General features: G+C 35.1%; 1 protein-coding gene across 14 annotated transcripts in view; it reads right to left on the bottom strand.

The window, feature by feature from the left end:
* The window catches only part of rbms3 (RNA binding motif, single stranded interacting protein), a 264,037-nt gene that overhangs the window by 21,028 nt on the left and 220,940 nt on the right, over positions 1-22,069 (bottom strand). For 7 of the 14 annotated variants that reach the window (XM_009292543.4, XM_009292542.4, XM_073925301.1 and 4 more), the window contains exon 9: positions 17,047-17,143. In XM_009292543.4, coding sequence (XP_009290818.1) covers positions 17,047-17,143 — 97 coding nt within the window. Of the gene's footprint in view, positions 1-7,433; positions 7,485-14,965; positions 15,818-15,871; positions 17,144-22,069 lie in introns of those variants that run through there. The other 7 variants (XM_009292541.4, NM_001431058.1, XM_073925299.1 and 4 more) reach the window with 2 other exon arrangements.

Raw genomic sequence — 22,069 nt, forward strand, 5'->3', positions numbered from 1 at the left:
TCAGTGTGAGACTTAGACAGATGATTAAAGCTGCGCTTGTGTGTACGTGTGCGTATGCGTGTGTGTTTTTCCTTCATTTCCCTGAAGGGAAGTATTCGGAAAAGTGAGTGACAATCTGAGAGGGATTTCGGGTGCAGCCAATGAGATTTCTCTCTTCGAACAACAGCCTGTATGCTCGTTGCGTTTTCAACTCAAAGCCAGGATGCCAGAACGTGTGTGTGTGTGTGTGTGTGTGGCTGCAGTCGAAAGCCAGGGGTTTCCGATGTAAACTAGATGAGCAGAAATCTCCAGTGACATCAGAGGAAGGAGAGCTTTTTGCCAAGGCATCTAAAATAGAGACAGGAAAAGGAAGTGGCTCCTTTTTGTCTCTCTCAGGTACCGGTGCTTTTAAAAACGCAGGCTGCCAGGGAGGATGTTTGATATTAATCTTCCACGATGTGTGCCAAGGCATAACCAGCAATTCCCACCATTTAAATACAATTAAGAAAAACATATACGGTGCATTTTTCTTTCTCACGCACATACGCGCCAATTCCCAGCGTTCAAACGGAGCTGCGATGGGGCTGGGATAAAGGCAAATCTTTACTCAAACATGGGCTTCTTTGTTTCTGCAAATGACCGTGACTAGCGGGGGCTTAGAGAAGCGTTTCATTTCTTTTCTCTCCTCTTGCGTAGCGGTTCCACTTTAAGCCGCTTTGCCGTAATGCACTGCGGTCTTGATTCATTAATGTTCATTTCCAGGATGTGATTTGGTTAGGGTGGCAGGGGATTCTTCCTCGCGCTCGGATGGAAAGTAACAGGTACAGTTGAGTGATGGCCCTCTGGGTGGTGCATTGTGGGTAGCTTGCTAGTTGGTGTGTATGTGTGCGAGTGCCCTGCTGACAACATCTGTGAAGATACCCTGCTGAAAAGGCTAGCTTACACCAGCAATATTTTTCACGCTGGTTTATCCTGGTTAGTGCTGGTCAACCAGCATGGTGTTTCTTTTGAAGATACTGTTGCTAATTAGGATACACTGTCTTGTATTATCTTGATATATATACATAAATGATAGATATCCAATAATCTCTCCTAGTGGATGCATGTTCAGAATTTTGGACAGAAGAGAAAATCATGAAACACTTAACCCCTTCAGGAAGTCTCCAATACAGTGGACATCACACAACAACCCATTTTTGTGGTTCCTGAGCATTTAGTCTAATTTAAAGCCTGCAGTCCATAAGAGTGGACGCTTGTCATCCAATTAAACGGAGGTAAGGCTCGGCATGCTTTAATTAAAAAAAAAGGAAAAGCAGCCGGCATCACTTCACTCCAGACATAAACATAAGCCACCTTTTTGATATGCTTGCCAATATTTCATAGATTAAATGTAAAAAAAAGAGGGATTGCACTTACTAAATAAAGTTTAAAATCTTGCAAGCTTTAGATCAGAATATTTTCAAATATGTCTGTCCATTAGGGTGTACAATGGGTTCAGAATGAAAGTAAATCTCTCAACTATTGCTCATTGAACTTTTATATAAATTGATGCACTAATTCATTGGTGAAACAATTTCATTTGCAGAATATACAGATCTTGAAGTTCTTGAGCGTATTGCAGATGAAAATATTCTAGATGTGGACATTATGTGGAGTGATCAGGAAGATGAAGATAAACAAGGTGCAATCTATACAAAAAAACCTCAAAATTAAAGTAAAAATGTTACAATCTTAATGTTTAATCTTAATCTTAACTGTTCTGACCTGATGTCCATTGAAACGGACAAAAATATATATACTTAAAGGATGTTCCTAATATAATAATATGTTTTATTATTATAATTTGATCTCATTCATGGAAGCCACAAGAACTGCGAAAACATGTATTTTTCAGAATCTTGGAACATAATTTGAGTCTTAATCTTAATCAAGAATTTTTTTAAGGTAAAGCAAGAGAAATAGAAAAGAGATGCAAATGCGCTATATGACAGAATGCATGGACCAAATATACTGATACATGTGTGTTGTCAACTGTATGCATTAAATTAGATCTGTTTCAGAATTCGGTGTGACTTCAGCTAATTAGTTTTGGCCAATGCTGACAAATATTTTTCATGAGTCTAACATACAGCTTTGAAAGAAAACACAATCTGACGTTAGAAAAGTCTTCTTTTGCCACTGAATTGTTTTTAAATGTGGAAAACATTTTACAAGCAACTTTCATTCTAAATCTTTTTATCATTTTTTTATTGAAATGGCCAAATTCTGACTGAGGAAAGTTGAATGTGCTGGCCAGTTTGTTATTTCACAAAAAAAAAAAAAAAAACTACAACAGGCTACGGTTTTTAATTTAAAACTTGAACAGATTCCTATTTTTTTCTAATGATATATGATGTAATTAATTTGTATTTTAAAAATAAGTTTTTTTTTTTTTTTTTTACATTTATTTATTCTAAATCTTCAGGAATTATTTAGAACATCAAACAGTGTGGTTATGATGACCATCCAACAAGCAAATTCAGCTAAAAAATAGTGCTTAAAATATGACTAAAATGCAGTATTTACATCTCATGATTAAACAGAAAATAAGGCAAATAACTGCAAAAATGTCTACTTTTTAAGAAAAAAGAACCACCCCTTTCACCAGGCTGGCTACAGGCCTGTGAATGATTTAAAATCTGTTGCAACTTTAATTGTAGATTAAATTCGTGGATCACATGCATCCCAAACTGTGATGTGCGTCTTGCATGGACTACGGATCAACTATGATCATTACACTATTAAAAGACATCTAAATATACGAAATATGCTACATTTCTCTAGATTTACTGCGTGCGATTTTAATATTAATTTTAATTTAATATTTATTCCGATAACTGTTCTTCCAAATGTCAAAATATTGTAATTTAGAGAATTTTCTTTCTTTCAGGAAATCACAATTGGCTTTAACCCTTTAACTGCCTGTTCTACCAAGCGGTTGACCATATTTTGACTAATGTCTATTAAAGTCATATAAAGAATGAATGATACTGGTTTACGCACAGAGCATTGTTGGTTTACAAAAAAAATTAAAATCATACAAACATAATCCTGCTGCACTACGACACTTGATTTTGGTCTTAATGTAATAAAAACAACAAGAAAACATATTAAATAAGAATCTGAAATATTTTAAAACATTAAAATAAAAACATTACAAAAATATTAAAGTTGGAAACAAAGGCAAATCACAAAAGAGTAAAAAATAAAGTAAAATAAAGTAGGCTGAAAACTGATCTGTTCTAGATCCTTTTGCTAAGGTAATAAAACTGTTCTGTCATGTGTCTTTGTTAAATTTCCCTTGACTTGCATTGCAGTAACTCCTCTTCCTGTCATTCCCAATTAAATCCCAAATTCAGCATTGTTTGGTTCATGGTTGATTCAATTAAAATTAAAAAATTTGCATTGCGCACACACACACACACACACACACACACACACACACACACACACACACACACACACACACACACACACACACACACACACACACACACACACACACCTGTCATCTGGTCGGAATAGTAATGCATAACTCAGCTGTATGGTCAACACAATCTGCAGGTCACAACAGCAGGTGCACTTAAGGTACTGATGTATACTAAACACACACACACCACACACACACACTGCAGTGCAGAGGAGCTCAGAGCGCCTGCATTGTCTGCTGATCTGCTTAAACTCTCATCGCCTGCTCCGGTCGCTATGGTCACGTGTCTCCACGGTAACAAGGTGCCAAATGCAGCGGCGCTCTCCAATAACAATGCTTCCCTTTCTCAGCCACTTTTAATTGCTTGCCTTCTCTCTTTGCAGGACCCACAAAAAAAAGAAAGATTTCTTCCGCCTTTGTTTTTCTTCCAGGATTTTCAAATTAGGCAGAGATCAGCTCACAGACTCCCACCGCCTCTCTCTCTCTCTCTCTCTCTCTCAGGCAGCTGAGGTCTTTTTTGATGGGTTGCCAGATCATTAGATATGAGGGTTTGGTTACAAACACATTTACACAACATAATCATGATCATCAAACCTCCCATTCGATGACACACACACACACACACACACACACACACACACACACACACACACACACACACACACACACACACACACACACACACAAACAAGAAGAAGTCTGGAATATCATTATCTAGTCAGACAGACATCTGCCTGCTTTTCTATAACCCTGTTTCACTACTCGAGTTGCTCAGGATCGAATGAAGCCTGCTGCGGATCTGGAAACAGCTGACTGAAGCTTTTTTCAGGCCGTACCAAAGAAAGAAAGTAAAAAAAAAAGCCCTGATCCCAGACTACCTTTGGCCATTTCCATGGAGGAATGCAGACCCCTGGCTTACAGTAAATCCAAGTTCAGGTGAGAGCCAGAGAGATGGTGGGCAGACCTCCAGACCCCAGCCGAGGGGTTGCCTTCTTATACAAGACTTAAGCGAAAGAACACAAGACAGGTAGTTTGTAGAGCGAGACAGAGTGAGAGGCTCTCCAGCTTGACAAAGTTGTGTCGATGGAGCTCAGACAAGGGATCTATTTATCTGTCGCAGACTGCAGACTGGAGAAATGAATCTTCGAGTCTACCGGCCTTAAAGGGACCGTTCACCCAAAAATGACAATCCTGCCATCATTTAATCATCCTAAGCAGCTGTATGTTCCTTTCTTGCGTGAAAAACGTCCTTTCTTTAGAAGAATTATGAACTGTCAAGCATCAAAATGACACAAAAAAAGGCACTACGACTTGATTAAAGTGCTTTGTTCCATCTTTAAACTGGTGGACTAAAAGAGCATTCTAGGGGGTCTGAAGAAGAGTTCAAAAACAAATAGTTAGAAAAGGAATAGAAAAATATATAGAAAGACAAAAACTCATTTAAATCAGATTTAGCAAACATTTTTCATACAGTATTAAGAATTTGAACAGATTTAGGCCATGTACACACTGAGTATGTCTACATGGTGACCAATAATCAGATTTTAATGGGATTAAGACAATACTCTGATTAAGAGTCGAGCATGTAAACCGTGATTTTAGATTAATTCATATATTAATTATTTTAGTCGCATTATTGAAGTGCAGTACAAACATGTAATCACTGCAATCAAACTATTACCGTCATGTAGGACTTTTTGACGCATTTTGAGACAGGATAGTCTGTAAACACACACAACTGTACAGTATGACACTATTCTCTGCACCTACCGAGTCAGAGAAGGACCACAGACGCCTGATTCACAAAATGCGGAGGGTTTTTCTTTTCCATAGGGCATGCGGTATCAAAAATTCCATTAAAACAACACTCTTCCAGCAGTTCATACTCGCATCTAAAATCTCGTTTGTCAAGGGGAGCATGCATGAAATGTTTCTGAATGAAAGTGAAGTCCCAAACTGCAGTTAAAGTTGACAAATCCAAAATAAAACACCCCAAATAACCTGAAACTCCAGAGAAAATGTGGATAGTGTGATGACGTTAATTGAATTATGTGCTACATCCAAAATGGGATCATGAAAGGAACATTTAAAAGGCAACTCATGTAAACACCTAAATCATAATATAGTCTTATTTAGATTAAGGCAAATAATTTGATTACTAATGTCTGTGTTAATGTAGTCACTAATACGTTTCCATTTAAAAATACTTCTTTTTCTCTCCGTTTTGGCCTTCCATCCACACTAAGGTGGTGTTTTAAGGAAAGTAAAACATATCTTTTTAAAACACTGTCCAAAGTGGATACATTTAAAAACGCCATTTTTTGTTTTGTAGTATGGACTGTGAAAACTGAGGCTTTTGAAAACAAGGATGCATTTTAGTCATTTGACAAAGTCATGCAACCAATAAGTTAACATGATGGACAACATTGTACAGCAGATATTTTGAATATCCTTTGTATTGAAAGCATTATCAAAATTAATGTCAGTTATACATGCACTTTACTTCCTCTCTTCAAAAGACACAATGTTAACTGGAAGCTACTGTTCAGCAACGGAAGTCAACAGCTGCAACATTTTTCAAAGAGATGGAAAGTAAACAATCTTCAGAAGGGATGACACAGGTAAAAGCGTATTTCAGCATGCGCAGAACATGAACAAAAGCATATTCAGCCTTTTAATGTGGATGACGAAAGGAACTGAAAGTGATAGAGCAGCCATGGAGCGTTTTTAGATGAAAATGTGATTTTCATATTGATCAGAATCAGTGTAGACGTAGCATTAAAAAAACAGAAAAACTAAATAATTATGATAATCCTGATAAAAAGAACAATTATCTGTATAACATTTATTTATATTTAACACAAAATTTTAATAATATAACTGTGAACTTAAAATATAATCAATTAAATTGCTAAAACTTTAAAGGCATTTGTTAATATTTGAACACAAATGATGTCTTTAACTGAAATATGAAGGAGAAAACTAAAATATTTACATTATTACAAAATATACACATATAATTTGTACTATGGGGCGCCATTTTTTTATGCACTCGGTGAGCTTCTGCCACTGTCTGTTGCTATTATTACCACAAATGAACTCAGAAAATAAAGTACTGATACAATGCCACTTTGGTTTAAGTGCTCACTTATATCGATCTCCACCTTTGCACTCTTTCAGTAGCTGTAGTTTACTAAAAGTCATCAGTCATTTTCTCATCCGTTTTTCTCTTCCTCTCAATAAAGGAAATCAGTGAAGACATACAACGCTTCAGTTTTTGATGTTGTTTCTTGGAAAAATATTGACCAAAAGCTACACAATGAGGCAACATATCAGTCTTTTGTATTTCCAGTTCTGTTGCTTTAATAATAGTACAAATTACAGTGTCATTGTATAATAACAAAAACACCTCCGTAGTCCAAAATGTGTATAAAACGAGGTGGTTTTTTAAAGTAATGTAAAAGTTTCATGTTTTTTCAACATATTTCATTAAGAGACATAATTTACATTAAACTTTGGCATACACATATTAAATCCCAGGGTTACCTTTAATTAAAATAAGCAACTTTATGCAAAGATGCAAATGCAACTTTAATTATATCTGTTAATTGAAAATTTGACAGCCTCTGTCTTCAACAATCTAGGTCATTCATATTTTATATCCATAAGGTGAATAAATAATCATAAATTTGTAATTGTTCCTCTGAAATATCCCTTTAAATCTCTTTTGCTTACTTGCTCGGCCACAAGAGGGCGATGAGGGTTAAGAGCAACAGCTTTTTCTTTTATTTTTGTCTTACCCTTTTACAAAGATAAACCAAATCTACTCTCCTCATTCGTCTCTATCTGTCTGTTTCCTCACATCCAACACACACACACACACACACACACACACACACACACACACACACACACACACACACACACACACACACACACACACACACACAGCAAGACAAATGAACACCTCCTCAGCAGCACTTACCGTAGGTTGCATAACGTACTGTTGGTGAGGCATCCACGACGTACTCTGGACCTGTGGGCGGAAACCAGCATTTCTTAATTTCACTCCTCACCCCCTCCTACGCCTCGAAGCCCCGATTCCCCAGAACCGCCGAGGCAGGAGCCAGTAATACAAGTGCGATAATTACATAGGGATCGCAACTCTACAGACAGTGATATTACCTCCTAATTACAACGCTGCGGCAGCAGTTTCATCATCTGAGGCCGACGTGGACCCCAAAAAATCTCTCCTTTCATCTTGCCGCCATAGTAATTCCACATTTACCATTACTTATATTAGAATAGGGCTACTATGATTATCAGCAATGCATATCAGAAGCAAAAGTTATAAATACATATACACAATAAAACAAACTATATAAGAAATATACAAAAGAAATGGACTATACCATTGAATAAAATGAAAATTAAATGAGAAAATAGAAATATTTATATTTACTGAAATAAAATGAGATATTATTATTATTTTGAAATAAACTGAAATAAAAACTGCAAAAAAGCAAAAATACACATCCAAAATAAATAACATTACAAATATATAAATTGTATTTCAGCTAGTTTCTCATTTATCTCATTTATAAAACTTTTATTTTTATATTTGCATTTTTATTTTAACTTCTATAGTTATTCATAAATTATATTTATATTTATTTATATATAATATAATATTTTTATTTAGATTATATTTTATATTAGGAAATGTTTATTTAATTTTTTATTATTCATTTTAAAGGAGTAGTAGTAATATATACATGATTAACCCTCTGGGGTCGAAGACAGCGCATACCCGTTTTCATCTGTATTGTCGTCAAACTGCTGAAATTAACTTAAATTACACTTTCAGTTTTGATCGTACAGATAAGATCAATACATCAATTGAATCTGTAATGTGTCTACTTTTTGTTGTGTACATTCACAACAACAACAAACAACACTACAGATGAAAACAAGTACGCGGTCTTCGACCCCAGAGGGTTAATAATGTATATATTACTACTACACCATTAAAATAAATAATAAAAATAATAAAAAATAAACATTTCCTGATATAAAATAAAATCTAAATTTAAATAAAAATATTACATTATATTATATATGAATAATCATAAATATAATACATAAATAACTATACAATTAAAAAGGCAAATATAAAAATAAATGTTTTCTAATATAAAGACATATATTTAAGTTCTCATTTAATTTCAGTTAGCTAACAGAGTGGCATTTCTCAATAGTTTTACTCAACCTACTAAAATAATATAAAATAAATCTAAAATAAAAATAGAAAAAAATTTAACCAAATAAATGCTTACAATTTATTATTAAAAAATAAATCACCACAACATTGAGTACAACTTATATTTAAATGAAATATACACAAATATTTACTAAAATAAAATGTATACATTTTATTTCTGAGTTGACAAGGTAGTTTCGTAATATCATCTGATGTATTAAAACACCTAAAATTCCAAACTAAGATAAATGGGTTTTTAAATAATTAGTAAATAAAATGTATGTAAATTTGACACCCAGTGGTTGAACTAGGTATTGCATTGCTGGATTAAAACACACGCAAACGCAGGTTGCCAGATTGAGGACTATCAGGAGCAAGCCTTACTATCGGGCCTAAATATTGATTCAAGGCTGATTTAAACTGTGTTCTAAATAAAAGCAACAGCACGCGATAGAAGGAATATTTTCATTTTAAAAGGAGTTGTTATCCTAACCAACATCTGAAACTTATGTTTTTTTTAACAGCTTCTACACATTTTCTTGCAGCTGAACAACAGAAAACCAGATGACATTATCACCTCAGGTACACCTCATGTTCTTTATTCAGTGTTAAATGGTAACAATGTGAGTTTGAATGCTATTTTACATGGCAGCAGACTACTGAAAACAGCAGAAGATAGTTCACCTCAGATCTAAAAAATTAAATAAACTACTAGAAATTGGACTTTAGAACTATAATTCAGTGCAAACAAACACATATCAGTGATTCAGCATCTGCATTTAATAATGTTAAAGAGGTTTAATATGTATTAATTAGATTATAAACCTTACTATTTCGTTGGAGTGAAGTAAGTGCAAGTTTCTGTTGTGTTTTATCTGGTGCAAACAGCCCAATTGCTTATCACTGCAAATCTCGTCACGTACTGTAGTGTGTTGTTAGGACACAGGGTTACAATATAACCTGCTCACCTGATGTTTGTGCTTGTAATATTTATAATATTTGCTAATAACCTAATGTGGAACTCTGAATCTGTGTCTCATTTTGAAGTCTGCTAATGTCAACTGGAGGTCACAATTTGGTCATGGGTGCATGCTTTGAGAGGCTTTCTGAATGAATAAATAAAATATGTGGTTTTCCAACTAGGCAGCCCAGGGTGCTAAAATGTAGTTGGCTAAAGTGGCATTGGGCTGGTTAAAGAGATCAAAACAAACACAAGTAACTCACATTTTCAAAGCTGAATATCTGACTTCAGCATTGTTTTTCGCTGAGCATGTTTCTTAAATATCTGCAAACATATTATGGTATTTTTATGCTTTAGAACAGTCAAAAACAGTCAGAGCTGTCTCCCTCCTAAACTCTGCCCCACACTGACTCTTTTGCCCCCCCAATACACCCCCCACTCTCCTCTAACTTAAACTCCTCGCAATAACTGCACTGTTTAACATTTGCACGTTTAAAATTTGCACATTCACTGCACCACATTAAACTGTTTACGTATTGAACTGTACATACCCACTGCATATGGGCATTTGTAATTATGTACACACCCACTATACATATACACTTGTAATCATGCTTATTTATCTGCATACTACTGATTATAAATAGCAACCTGTACATATATTCATATATTGTAACATATACACTTGTAATCATGTTTATCTATCCCTGTACATATATTCATATATTGTAACATATACACTTGTTATCATGTTTATCTATCCCTGTACATATATTCATATATTGTAACATATACACTTGTTATCATGTTTATCTATCCCTGTACATATATTCATATATTGTAACATATACACTTGTAATCATGTTTATCTATTCCTGTACATATATTCTTATATTGTAACATATACACTTGTTATCATGTTTATCTATCCCTGTACATATATTCATATATTGTAACATATACACTTGTTATCATGTTTATCTATTCCTGTACATATATTCATATATTGTAACATATACACTTGTAATCATGTTTATCTATCCCTGTACATATATTCATATATTGTAACATATACACTTGTTATCATGTTTATCTATCCCTGTACATATATTCATATATTGTAACATATACACTTGTAATCATGTTTATCTATCCCTGTACATATATTCATATATTGTAACATATACACTTGTTATCATGTTTATCTATCCCTGTACATATATTCATATATTGTAACATATACACTTGTTATCATGTTTATCTATTCCTGTACATATATTCATATATTGTAACATATACACTTGTAATCATGTTTATCTATCCCTGTACATATATTCATATATTGTAACATATACACTTGTAATCATGTTTATCTATTCCTGTACATATATTCTTATATTGTAACATATACACTTGTAATCATGTTTATCTATCCCTGTACATATATTCATATATTGTAACATATACACTTGTAATCATGTTTATCTATCCCTGTACATATATTCATATATTGTAACATATACACTTGTAATCATGTTTATCTATTCCTGTACATATATTCTTATATTGTAACATATACACTTGTAATCATGTTTATCTATCCCTGTACATATATTCATATATTGTAACATATACACTTGTTATCATGTTTATCTATCCCTGTACATATATTCATATATTGTAACATATACACTTGTAATCATGTTTATCTATCCCTGTACATATATTCATATATTGTAACATATACACTTGTAATCATGTTTATCTATCCCTGTACATATATTCATATATTGTAACATATACACTTGTAATCATGTTTATCTATCTGCACACTACTGATTATTAATAGCAACCTGCACATATATTCATATATTGTAACATATACACTTATAATCATGTTTTATCTATCCCTGTACATATATTCATATATTGTAAATCTGTTCATAGCTTATCCAACCTGTATATAATGTTCATAGTACATCCATCTGTAAATATCACTATAGTTTTCTATAACTGCACTTTATAACTTATTCCTGTACAGTATCTTGCACTTGCTGCTATTGCACTGCTGGTTAGACCTAAACTGCATTTTGTTGCATTGTACTTGTACATGTGTAATGACAATAAAGTTGAATCTAATTTAAAAAAAAAAAAAACTTACATACAGCACCTTTAATATGAAGCGGAAAATATAAAAGACAAACCTGCAACAGCATCTCATCGACAATAAAATAGCAAGATATCCTGAACTGTGGTATTTTGATAGCACATGGAATGGAGGATAAGTGGCCACTTCCTATAAGAGGATGGATGTATGCATTTAGTATGGTGAAAGTGCGTTTGAACAGTTGTAGGTGTCTAAATTTATATGCGGTGTCCTTTTATGTTGCTCTAGGAAGAAAAGCCTTGGGGATTTGTTCATCACTGTGATCTGCCTCGGGCGTCTCTCTCTCTGCCTCTCTCTAAACACACTAAGTCCACTAAGATGTGTAAGCGCACACCTTCTCTCTCTCTATCTCTCTCTCTCTCTCTCTCTCTCTCTCTCGCAGACTGCTAAAAGATTCATGCTTTTTCTCTCTTTCTCTCTGTCCTTTCACCAGAGAGTGAAGCAGTTGTCTCTTGTTCCATTCTGCAAGTTCTAGGGGAGAAATAAAGGTAGCAGTGCATTGATTTCCCGTCAGCTTGGCTTTGAACTCGTTTTGGCGGGTTCAGCGCAGTTTGCAATTTAAAATTAATTCGCCGGCCGGCGGGGCGCGTTTGCACATGATATCACGAAAATTTGATTAAGAGATAACCTTTGCTGGCGTGCAGGATTTATCATAACAAATGTGCGGTCGAGAGCTTGGACTAGGACTCGGTCAGCGTGGGTGGTTTGTATATAAGCGCTGCTGCTCTTGAATGTGTGTGTGACTTTGCACGATTCTTGTGAGGACGGGAGGTGCATGATCTAAAGGGCTTAGCTTTTCTCTGTGCTCAGCAATGTTTTGTTTAGTTTAGCTTAAGCCAAATCAATTAAGGATGCTCATAGTCATTGTTTGCTCACTCCATCTGATGCAGGGCTGGAGAAAAGGCATTAATAAGCTTTCCTGACAAAACGGCACACATGGAGATTGACGGAAACGTGCTATACCTCAGAATGCTCTCACCATATGTGTTTGTGTTTGTATGTTCTTTGCTTGAATACTGTGGCCTACTGTAAATAGCACTTATAGACACTCAAGTTACAAATAAAACATCATAGCATTACCAAATTAGCTATCAAACGTGGCACTCTTTTCTCATGAATATCTACACTTTTTCTGTATAATTATTTAAACTCATCAAGTGTAAATTAATTAATTCATGAATGTTTTTGCTTAAAACCAGTCATCTGTTTTGTTTAAAGGAGCCATGAATTGGGAAATCAAATGTTCATTGACCTTTGGCAAGTCAAAACTTCCTGATGCCCAACAATTAGCACCAACAAAACTCAAATGTGTTGCTGCCTCACATTGCATCAGGACCAAAAAGCTGTGCATGAACACACCAACTGGACAAAAGCCAACTGAAACGAGATTCGCATTCTGCGCCTGTGCAAAAGGACAGGTCTTTTCGCTCCGCGGGGGGCAGCATCTGTTTTATCATTACCCAAAGGAATTTGAAATTTTAACACGCACCCAAAAAGCGTAAACAAAGCAGCATTTGGTACCATTTTTACAGTAATTGTCACGGAGGGATTCACTTGTGCATATATGTCTGATAATCTAACAATCCATATCATTTGCAAACATTAGAGAAATGTAGCAAAATTACAGCCGGCCTCTTTGTGATCCTACTTGACTAGAACTTTTACTTGATTACTTGATTTAGTTGACTCTGATTCATTCTGATGCTGATTCTCCGTGCTGAATTGGGCCAACACGATCCATCGATAACCTGACGAGAGCTCACATGTGGAACACCAAACCAACTACCCTGACCAACAGACCAATGAAGCCCTAAAAGCCGACTATTATCCTGGGTTTTAGTCCAGCTTGTACAGAACTCAAGCTACTACAGGTCATTTTCCACTGCATGGAAGAGCAGTTCACCATGCAGGTTCATTTTACAAGGGAGCTATACTATTACCAAAACATAGCGTATACACACTGATAACCAGCAACTGGTCAGATAGAATTGTTACTGTTATCATAAGTTGAATTGCGAGACGAGACACCAAACTCACTGTATTTTAATAATCAGCAGTCACTGCTATATAGACAAATTACACACATGACGTCATACGGATTCCCTGTTGCAAAAGCAAACAGGTTGTGTTGTGCGGTAGGATGCCAAATTCGTCCAAATATAGAAAACCTAACTTTTACTGTACACCACACTGCTTTTAACGCCAACCGCAGACGTCTTTGGCTAAAAGGGAGCTGAATAAAGAAATGGCCTAATTAAAAATGCTGGACTCTGCAGTTCTCATTTCATATCAGGTAAGTTCACGCTATGCTGCATCATACACATTACTCATTTTTGATTGCAGCAATGATTTCAGCAAAAGCAGTTACATATGGTTAATTAAACTGCGGACACTGAATGGTAAGAATGAATTGTGAAAGTGCAAGTTCACATACCCTTCTGTACAAGTGTACAAGGGTTCGTCGTCAGAATGCAGTTTTGCTTGTTGATGATTAATTACTCAGGCCTTTTATATATGCTCCGCCTTCTTTCCTTGTTTTTAGCATTACAAAATTTTGAATCTGGTAATCATGGAACATTATTTCTTGCACATGACCACACATAACAAAAGTGTTGGCATCTAAAGATTTGTAGGCTTTTAACTTCTCTCTTGTAAAATTATTTGGAGTTTCACTGGGATAGTTGTATATTTCGGGCTGGATGCTTGACCATTTTGTATTATCCAATATCCATTGGGAGGGTGCTATCGCTGATGGACCTGTCAGACGAACGCCGCTCACTTTAACGTTAATTTTGCCGAATCACTGTGCTTACGAATAGGCTAAAAGCATTATGTAAATAATGTATATAATATGTAATCAATATAACTTATTTCTAAGACAACAACAAACTCTGTCCTGCACGGGATGTCATTCCCTTGCTGTAAATGATAGCGCTCCCGTTTTTTCCTGCAACCTCGCTGCAGGCGCATCCTGAATGTTTACTAACATGGTAATTTGTCAATTGTTTCTCCACCCAACTAAACCGATTTTATACCATTTTATCACAAGAAAATGACACCTGAAATGACAGCAGGTCAAGGAGCTGAGCTATGTCGTACCATAATATGCTGTGGAAAATCTATTTTTTTATATTTTGTGTCAGCATGATGGTCATAATGCAGAAGAACAATGCCTACTTCTGCATCATTGCCTTTTTAGCCTGATGTGTGTGTAATTTATTAGACTTCAGCTAATAGGAGCTGTGTGAATAAACCCTGGTGACAACTGTTCGCCCATATTGTTTAAATCCTGCTCAGAGTGGGGCGAGTAGAACTGGAGGGGTCACACTAGTGCAGTGACCCGGATGAGAGGTAGGATTGGGGCCGGAGGAGCTTGTTAAAAAATGCTCTCTATGTTTCCAAGGATTACAAGACTTTCTGTTTTGCCAAGTTTTACACTGGATGCAACTGTTGTTGTGTTGCATCATATGCCACTGCAACAGCATAAAGCTACGTTATACATAAAAAAGTGACTATAGTAAATCTCTCTCTCATTGATGTCAGATTAGCACAAATGTTCGGACACACACACACACACGCACACACGCACGCACGCATGCACGCACGCACCTAAAAATCAAAATAAAATGTTTCAATTATAGCTGAGGGTGTTTACTTCCAAGTCTTGTATAATTGACCAAACAATGGTTGCCACTTTAAGTTATGTTTACATATGGAAGAAAAGAGTTAAAGTAAATTGAGTCAGAGTAAAGACTTGTGCTTTTCCACAATGCCTTATGAACATAAAACAGAGACATGCTTTGAAAGAGGTTAATTTTAAAGCTTTGATAAGCGGCACACTGTATGTAATGTTGTTCTTTATGTTTATTTCATGATGAAATGAACAGGTTTGTAATTTATGTTTTGCTATTTATTTTGCTCAGTTTATTAATAACTCGGTTCAAACTGACTTATAAATGTGTTTTTTTAAACAGATTGTCCCTATCTATAAATTCATTTTTATACAGACATGTCTTTTTTAAAAAGGCTTAGGGCTGAAGTAAGATAAGTTTTGTGTAAATTTTAGTTTTTTTTAGTTGTGTTTTGTTCAATTTTTTTGTTATTTAACTAAATTTATAACTTATAAATTATATAATTTTACTTTTCTGCTAAACTAAACTAAACTAAACACTTATTTTATTTAACAGTGTATATATATATATATATATATATATATATATATATATATATATATATATATATATACATACATACATACATATATTAATATATGTGTGTGTTTATTTTTTATATTTGGCTAGTGTGTATATTTTAGTTTGTGTGTTGTGTTTTGTTATATTACTATTTTTTATGTTACTTTTCTGTACAGCACTTTGGTTGACTGTCGTAAAATGTGCTATAAAACTAAACTAAACTAGACTAAACTAAACTTAACTAAGCTAAAGTTTTATTTAACAGTGTTGTAAATGTAAAGTTCAATTGTGTTCTTCATTCATTCGTTCATTCATTTTCCTTCGGCTTAGTGCCTTTATATATCAGTGGTTGCCATAGCGGAATGAACCGCCAAATTATCTAGCATATGTTTTACGCAGCAGATGCCCTTCCAGCAGCAACCCAGTACTGGGAAACACACATACACTACAGCCAATTTAGTTTATTCAATTCACCTATACTACATGTCTTTGGACTGTGGGTGAAACTGGAGCACCCAGAGGAAACCTATGCAAGCACAAGGAGAACATGCAAACTCCACACAGAAATGCCAACTGATCAAGCTGGGACTCGAACCAGTGACCTTCTTGCTGTGAGGTGACTGTGCCACAGTATCAGCTTTATTCTGTTCTTCACAACCAAAATACAGAGTCCCAATTATGGATGCTAAGAAGCATTTTGAACGTGACAAACTAAATTGAAAACGTAAACCAAAAGTTTCTAAGTGTTTCAAAGAGGATCAAACAGCACAGAAAATATACAGCTACTTCTATGTTGTGTCATTTATTAAAATTCTAATCTTTCTAACAATGTATGTAGCCCACAGAGAAAAAAAAAAAACAGTTCATGACCCCTTTTAAACAAATGCAAAAGTTACATGCAGTATATCATGTGTGCAAATGTTTCTTGGGGCCACTGTATGAATGCCTGTACATGCTGGAGTTAGTTTGCCTGCAGCAAGTGTTTTTCTGAACACTCTCTATGTGCTGTGATCTTACCTGATATGTGGAGACAGGAGAGGCTGCGATGAATGGAGTGATTGACGTTTGAGCGATCATGCGGTTTGTGGAGATGCTGTAGGGTGAGGAGTAGAACCTGGAAGAAACGCAATACAATATTAGCACATTTTTATATGTTATTTTCTTGTTTCTATAGTGCCAAGCTCAGACAACATGATTTTTTTGTCTAATATGATTGCTGCTGTTTCACATACAACAAAGTTATTATTTTGTCAAGTACAATGCGATCCTGAATTAACATCTATGTTGATGCTGGAACATCATTTTTGTTCGCAAATACCATAATCCATACCTATTCCCTACTCTAATGATTATCAGGGATCTAGTGGCTTCAGATCGCTGGTATACACACGGATCACTAACGCACTACAAATCTGCCATTATGGACCACAAGACCTAGGCTGTTTCTCAATTCCAAGAACGCAGAGAACGGACTTGTGTTCTTGTGGAGAGCGGTCTTGCCAGGTGTACTCGAAAGAACGAACTCAGGAGACTGCGAGGGCAGAGAACGCGTCCTTTGAGAAATGGGATGCTGCGTTCTTTCCGATGGTCACATGACCTTCACGTGTTTAAAATGGAAATTATTTAAACATTACAGCATTCATACAACGATTTATTGTTTTTCCCCTCTTCAAAATATATACTTTGCATAAAAACATTATAAATATGCTCTGCACAATATAAATAAAACAGATTTTAAAACGATTTACAGCAAACAAACACCCTTAATGTGTTTATTCCTATATTAAGATGTCCATGTTAATGTTTATTTTCACCGTTTCATTTAGGGAAACTCCTGAGGTAAATAAGTGATATCTCTGAACTTTAATAATAAATCTAAATAAAATGCTGCGCTTCCCACATCCAGTCGCAATGACTTCTGGGACTTCCAGAGCGAGTTCGGTGCTCAAGTCTGCATCAGTGTGTCCTCGATATCAAGAACACATCCGGGAAGTTTCACGCGTCCTCCGTACTTGCGGTCTTGAGTATTGGAACTGAACTTAGGCAGCTGATGATGACGTTGCACGAGAACACGAGGACGCAAGACCGCTGAAGAACGCATATTGAGAAACAGCCATAGTCATGCACCACACACATGCACACACACACAACCGGTTCCTGATGCTGACTGATTGCAAACACACAGCTGATGCTGCTCAAGTACTGATTACATACGCATATATATGTCTCACTTTGAGACACTCATTGCTGAGTCTTGTTTACTGTTTAGTCACATTACAACGTGTTTCCTTTGTCTTTCTTTGAAGTATTTTGATCCTCGCCTTGTTTATTTGACTACGACTCTGGATTGCCCATACACATCTGTTTGCCCCTGTGTTGACCATTGCTTACCTGACCTCTCTAATAAGCCTGCATTTTGATCCGCACCCCTGTTGTTAGGGTCACGTTACACTTACTCCGAAACCCGACCATAACTGTAAACTATTCCCCAAATCAGAGGGAAATAATAGTTGATGATGTAAAATCATGTATCATGTAAAAGTGCATAAACCTAACCATAGGCCTAAACATAAACTGTAAACAAATCACTTAATTCTGATTGGCTGATTGGAATGTTTATCCAGGATGAACATAGATGTTAATCCAGGAACATGTCCCATTTGGGATGTCCCATCACAAAGAACAAAACATTATTAAGAACTGCATGCATTTTAAACAAATCATTTATAATATTGTCAGTATTGAGTAATTTACTGCATGTCTGTTGAAGTGTTTGTTTAATATACACCACACACAGATTAATAAAAGTATCGTGTCTGAGTTTTAGCTGTATATTTGTGTGTTTTTATCTGCATAGGTTTGTCACAACAGTTCATTTGTTGATTCCTCCTTGTTACCCGAGCAACAACATTTTCCAATAGCTACAGTTCTCGGCCTGGACTTTATTTATCATTGTGTACCTACTGCGGACATGTTTCATCTGCAAGCTCCGTTGCTAGGCTTTATTGATCGGCTTGTCTGGTAGCTGAGAAATGGAGCGTGGGGAAAGAAATGCTGTCTGCCCCAGAGAGCTCATGCTCCCTTATGTCACAGTCACACAAGATGACCTGAGTGAGAACACGTCCAGGAAGATGGTAACACAATATCTCAGAGGAGCTTCAAAATGTGAAGCTTTACACATCGGTTTACATTAGCCGCGCAATCCTTTTTTTAGCGTAGCATCTTCTCTGGTGTATTTATGCCGGCTATTAGCTTCAGTGCACTGACATTGAGACAGCACGGGCCATTAAACAATTAAGACTGTATGAACTCTCTATATATACATGCTAATCTGTCCAAAGTGATGAGGAGTAGAAAGGATACAAATAAGCGTTCTATTCCTCTGCATCTTTCGAGTCAGCTCGTTTATTTACAATTCAGAATCTGCCCTTCTTTCCCCCGTTGCATATTTTTGTCATTCCTTATTTCGTTCCCTTTTTCCTGCTGAGTCAGGGGTGCAGAAGCAGCCGGAGCTGGTAGCTGAGGTATGACTGTGACTGTTTCCCAGGAGAGCTGGATCTGAGACAGAGCCCTGGGCACTCCGTCCACTGGAGTGGACAGACAGAAAGGCTTTATTTCCCCTATCCCAGCACCCATCTCCCTGCCCTGAAACCAGCACCTGACGAAACACTTACAGCCTTCGCTGCAACAATAGCACAAAATGCAGATTGGATATGACAGTATTGGTGTGTATGTGTGTGTGCACACCAGTGTATAAGACAGCTTTGTAAAGTTAAGTCTTACTCACTGCATCTCAGACATTGTTAACTCAGCTGCTGGGAAGCTGGCTAATTAGTTAAGGAAGCTAGTTGACCAGTATTTATCAATAACATCCTCTAAATAATTGTGTATATGTTGTAAAACATGTCTTCTGCCCCCTTGTGGATTATCCATGACCCTCAGGAGGTGGAATGATTTCTATTTTTTTGTTTTACCAATTGTGAAACGTTCCGTGTTGTTGGCATACACATATGTTCTTGTGAATTGTTTGCTTGATGCATGTTATTATCATTATAATGTATTTCCAAACATCCACCGTTATGTCCACTATAATACAAAAGATGATTGAATTAAACATTTAAACAATTGCATTAAAATAAATTTAAAAAAGCATAATTTTTGTAAAATATATTATTATAGTATTTTGTATTAATAAATACATGTTTATTCGGCAAAGATGCATTACATAGATCAAAGGTCAGAGTGAAGCCATTTTAAAATCTTATAAAATATTTAAAATAAATGCATTTATTACCCCTTTTTTCCCAATAAAGAATCAGTATCAATTAAATTGTTTGACAGCACTCTTTGAAACATTGACAATCTAATAAAATGTTGTTGAGCACCTGATCAGCCCATTAAAATTGCTTCTGAAGGATCACGGCTAAAAAAAAAGTTGCTGAAAATAAAGTTTTTCCATTACTGGAAGACATTTTTTATTTAAACTGAAAACAGCTACTTAAAATGGTAATAAATTATTTAACAACATTATTGCATTTATTGCAATTAGAGCCTTTTTTTTCTCAGGGTATTTTTCCTTCACTTTCATCAATTGGTGAAGTTTGCTACTTGCCACTGTCGCCACTAGCTTGCTTGGTTTGGGACTTGTGAAGCTGCGCATTGATGGATTTGCTCTTCAGTGTTTGGACTTTCAGCAGTGAATTTTAAACCACACTGAACTGAACTAAACTGAATTCAACTCTGAAAACTAGTTTGACAGTTTCAATTTACTAGAACCTCTATGTTAAGCTGCTTTGATACAGCATACATTGTAAAAGCGCTATAGAAACAAAGATGAATAAATCAAATACATGTGCATAGGTATAAATAAGCAGTGTTGGAGAAACTTACTATTGAAAGTAATGCATTACAATATTGAGCAACTCCCCAAAAAAGCAACTAATTGCGTAACTTAGTTTTGGTAAGTAATATGTTATGTTACTTTAGAGTTACGTTTTTTTTCTACTTTTAGCATCAGAACTTGTTTTTGTAACTTATTTTACAAATTTTAAAAAAGTAACTCAAATAATACTGCTTAAATTTGAAAAGTAAAATGTTACTTTACTCTTTAGAAAAGTAATATTATTATGCAACTTGCGTTACTTGCAATGCGTTACCCCCGACACTGTAAATAAGAGTCTTTAATCAATGAATAAATTCCATAAAACGTCTCACAATAGATGACTTATAAGACAAGAATAGGGTCTGTCTAGGGTTATATATACTTGCAAAATAAAATAAAGTTTTGCATTCAAAAAATAAATTATTGAGCAAAAATTGAAATAAGTATATGCAAATCTCCAAAAATCGCAAAGCAAAAAAATACATTTTTGAGAAATAAAAATAGATTTTGCAAACAAAAATAAAGAACTGCAAAGGGAAAATTAAGTTTTGAGAAATAAAATTGAAATTTGAAAACAAAAAACTGCAAATAAAAATCAAACAGTGCAATAAAAAACTAATATATAAATATAAATATAAAAACAAAAAAATACAAAATACAAAAAAAACAATATATACACCCCATGTGTGCCCTTCATGTTTCTGCTTGTTTCACTTTGTGATACTGATTTGACAAGAGGGTGGAGTCAAGGGAACTTGGGCGTTTATTGCATTCTTTTGACTCTGCCCCCTGTCAAATATATATATAAATATATATATATATATATATATATATATATATATATATATATATATATATATATATATATATATATATATATATATATATATATATTAGGGATGTAACGGTATCAGAATTTCACGGTTCGGTAATACCTCGGTATGAATGTCACGGTACGGTATTTATTGAATCATTTTCCGGAAAAAAAAAAACTTTTGAAAATACTCCAAAAAAGTGCCAAAAGTGTCAATGACATACAAATTAGCCATCTATCTGTAAGCTTTGAAACACTAACTTCAATTTTAATAACAAAAAATTATTAAACCATGTAAAAAAATAAAGTTTCAATTTAGTATTGTTGAAAACTCATCACATTCA

Source organism: Danio rerio, chromosome 16 (assembly GCF_049306965.1).
Source record: "Danio rerio strain Tuebingen ecotype United States chromosome 16, GRCz12tu, whole genome shotgun sequence".
Lineage (NCBI taxonomy): Eukaryota > Metazoa > Chordata > Actinopteri > Cypriniformes > Danionidae > Danio > Danio rerio.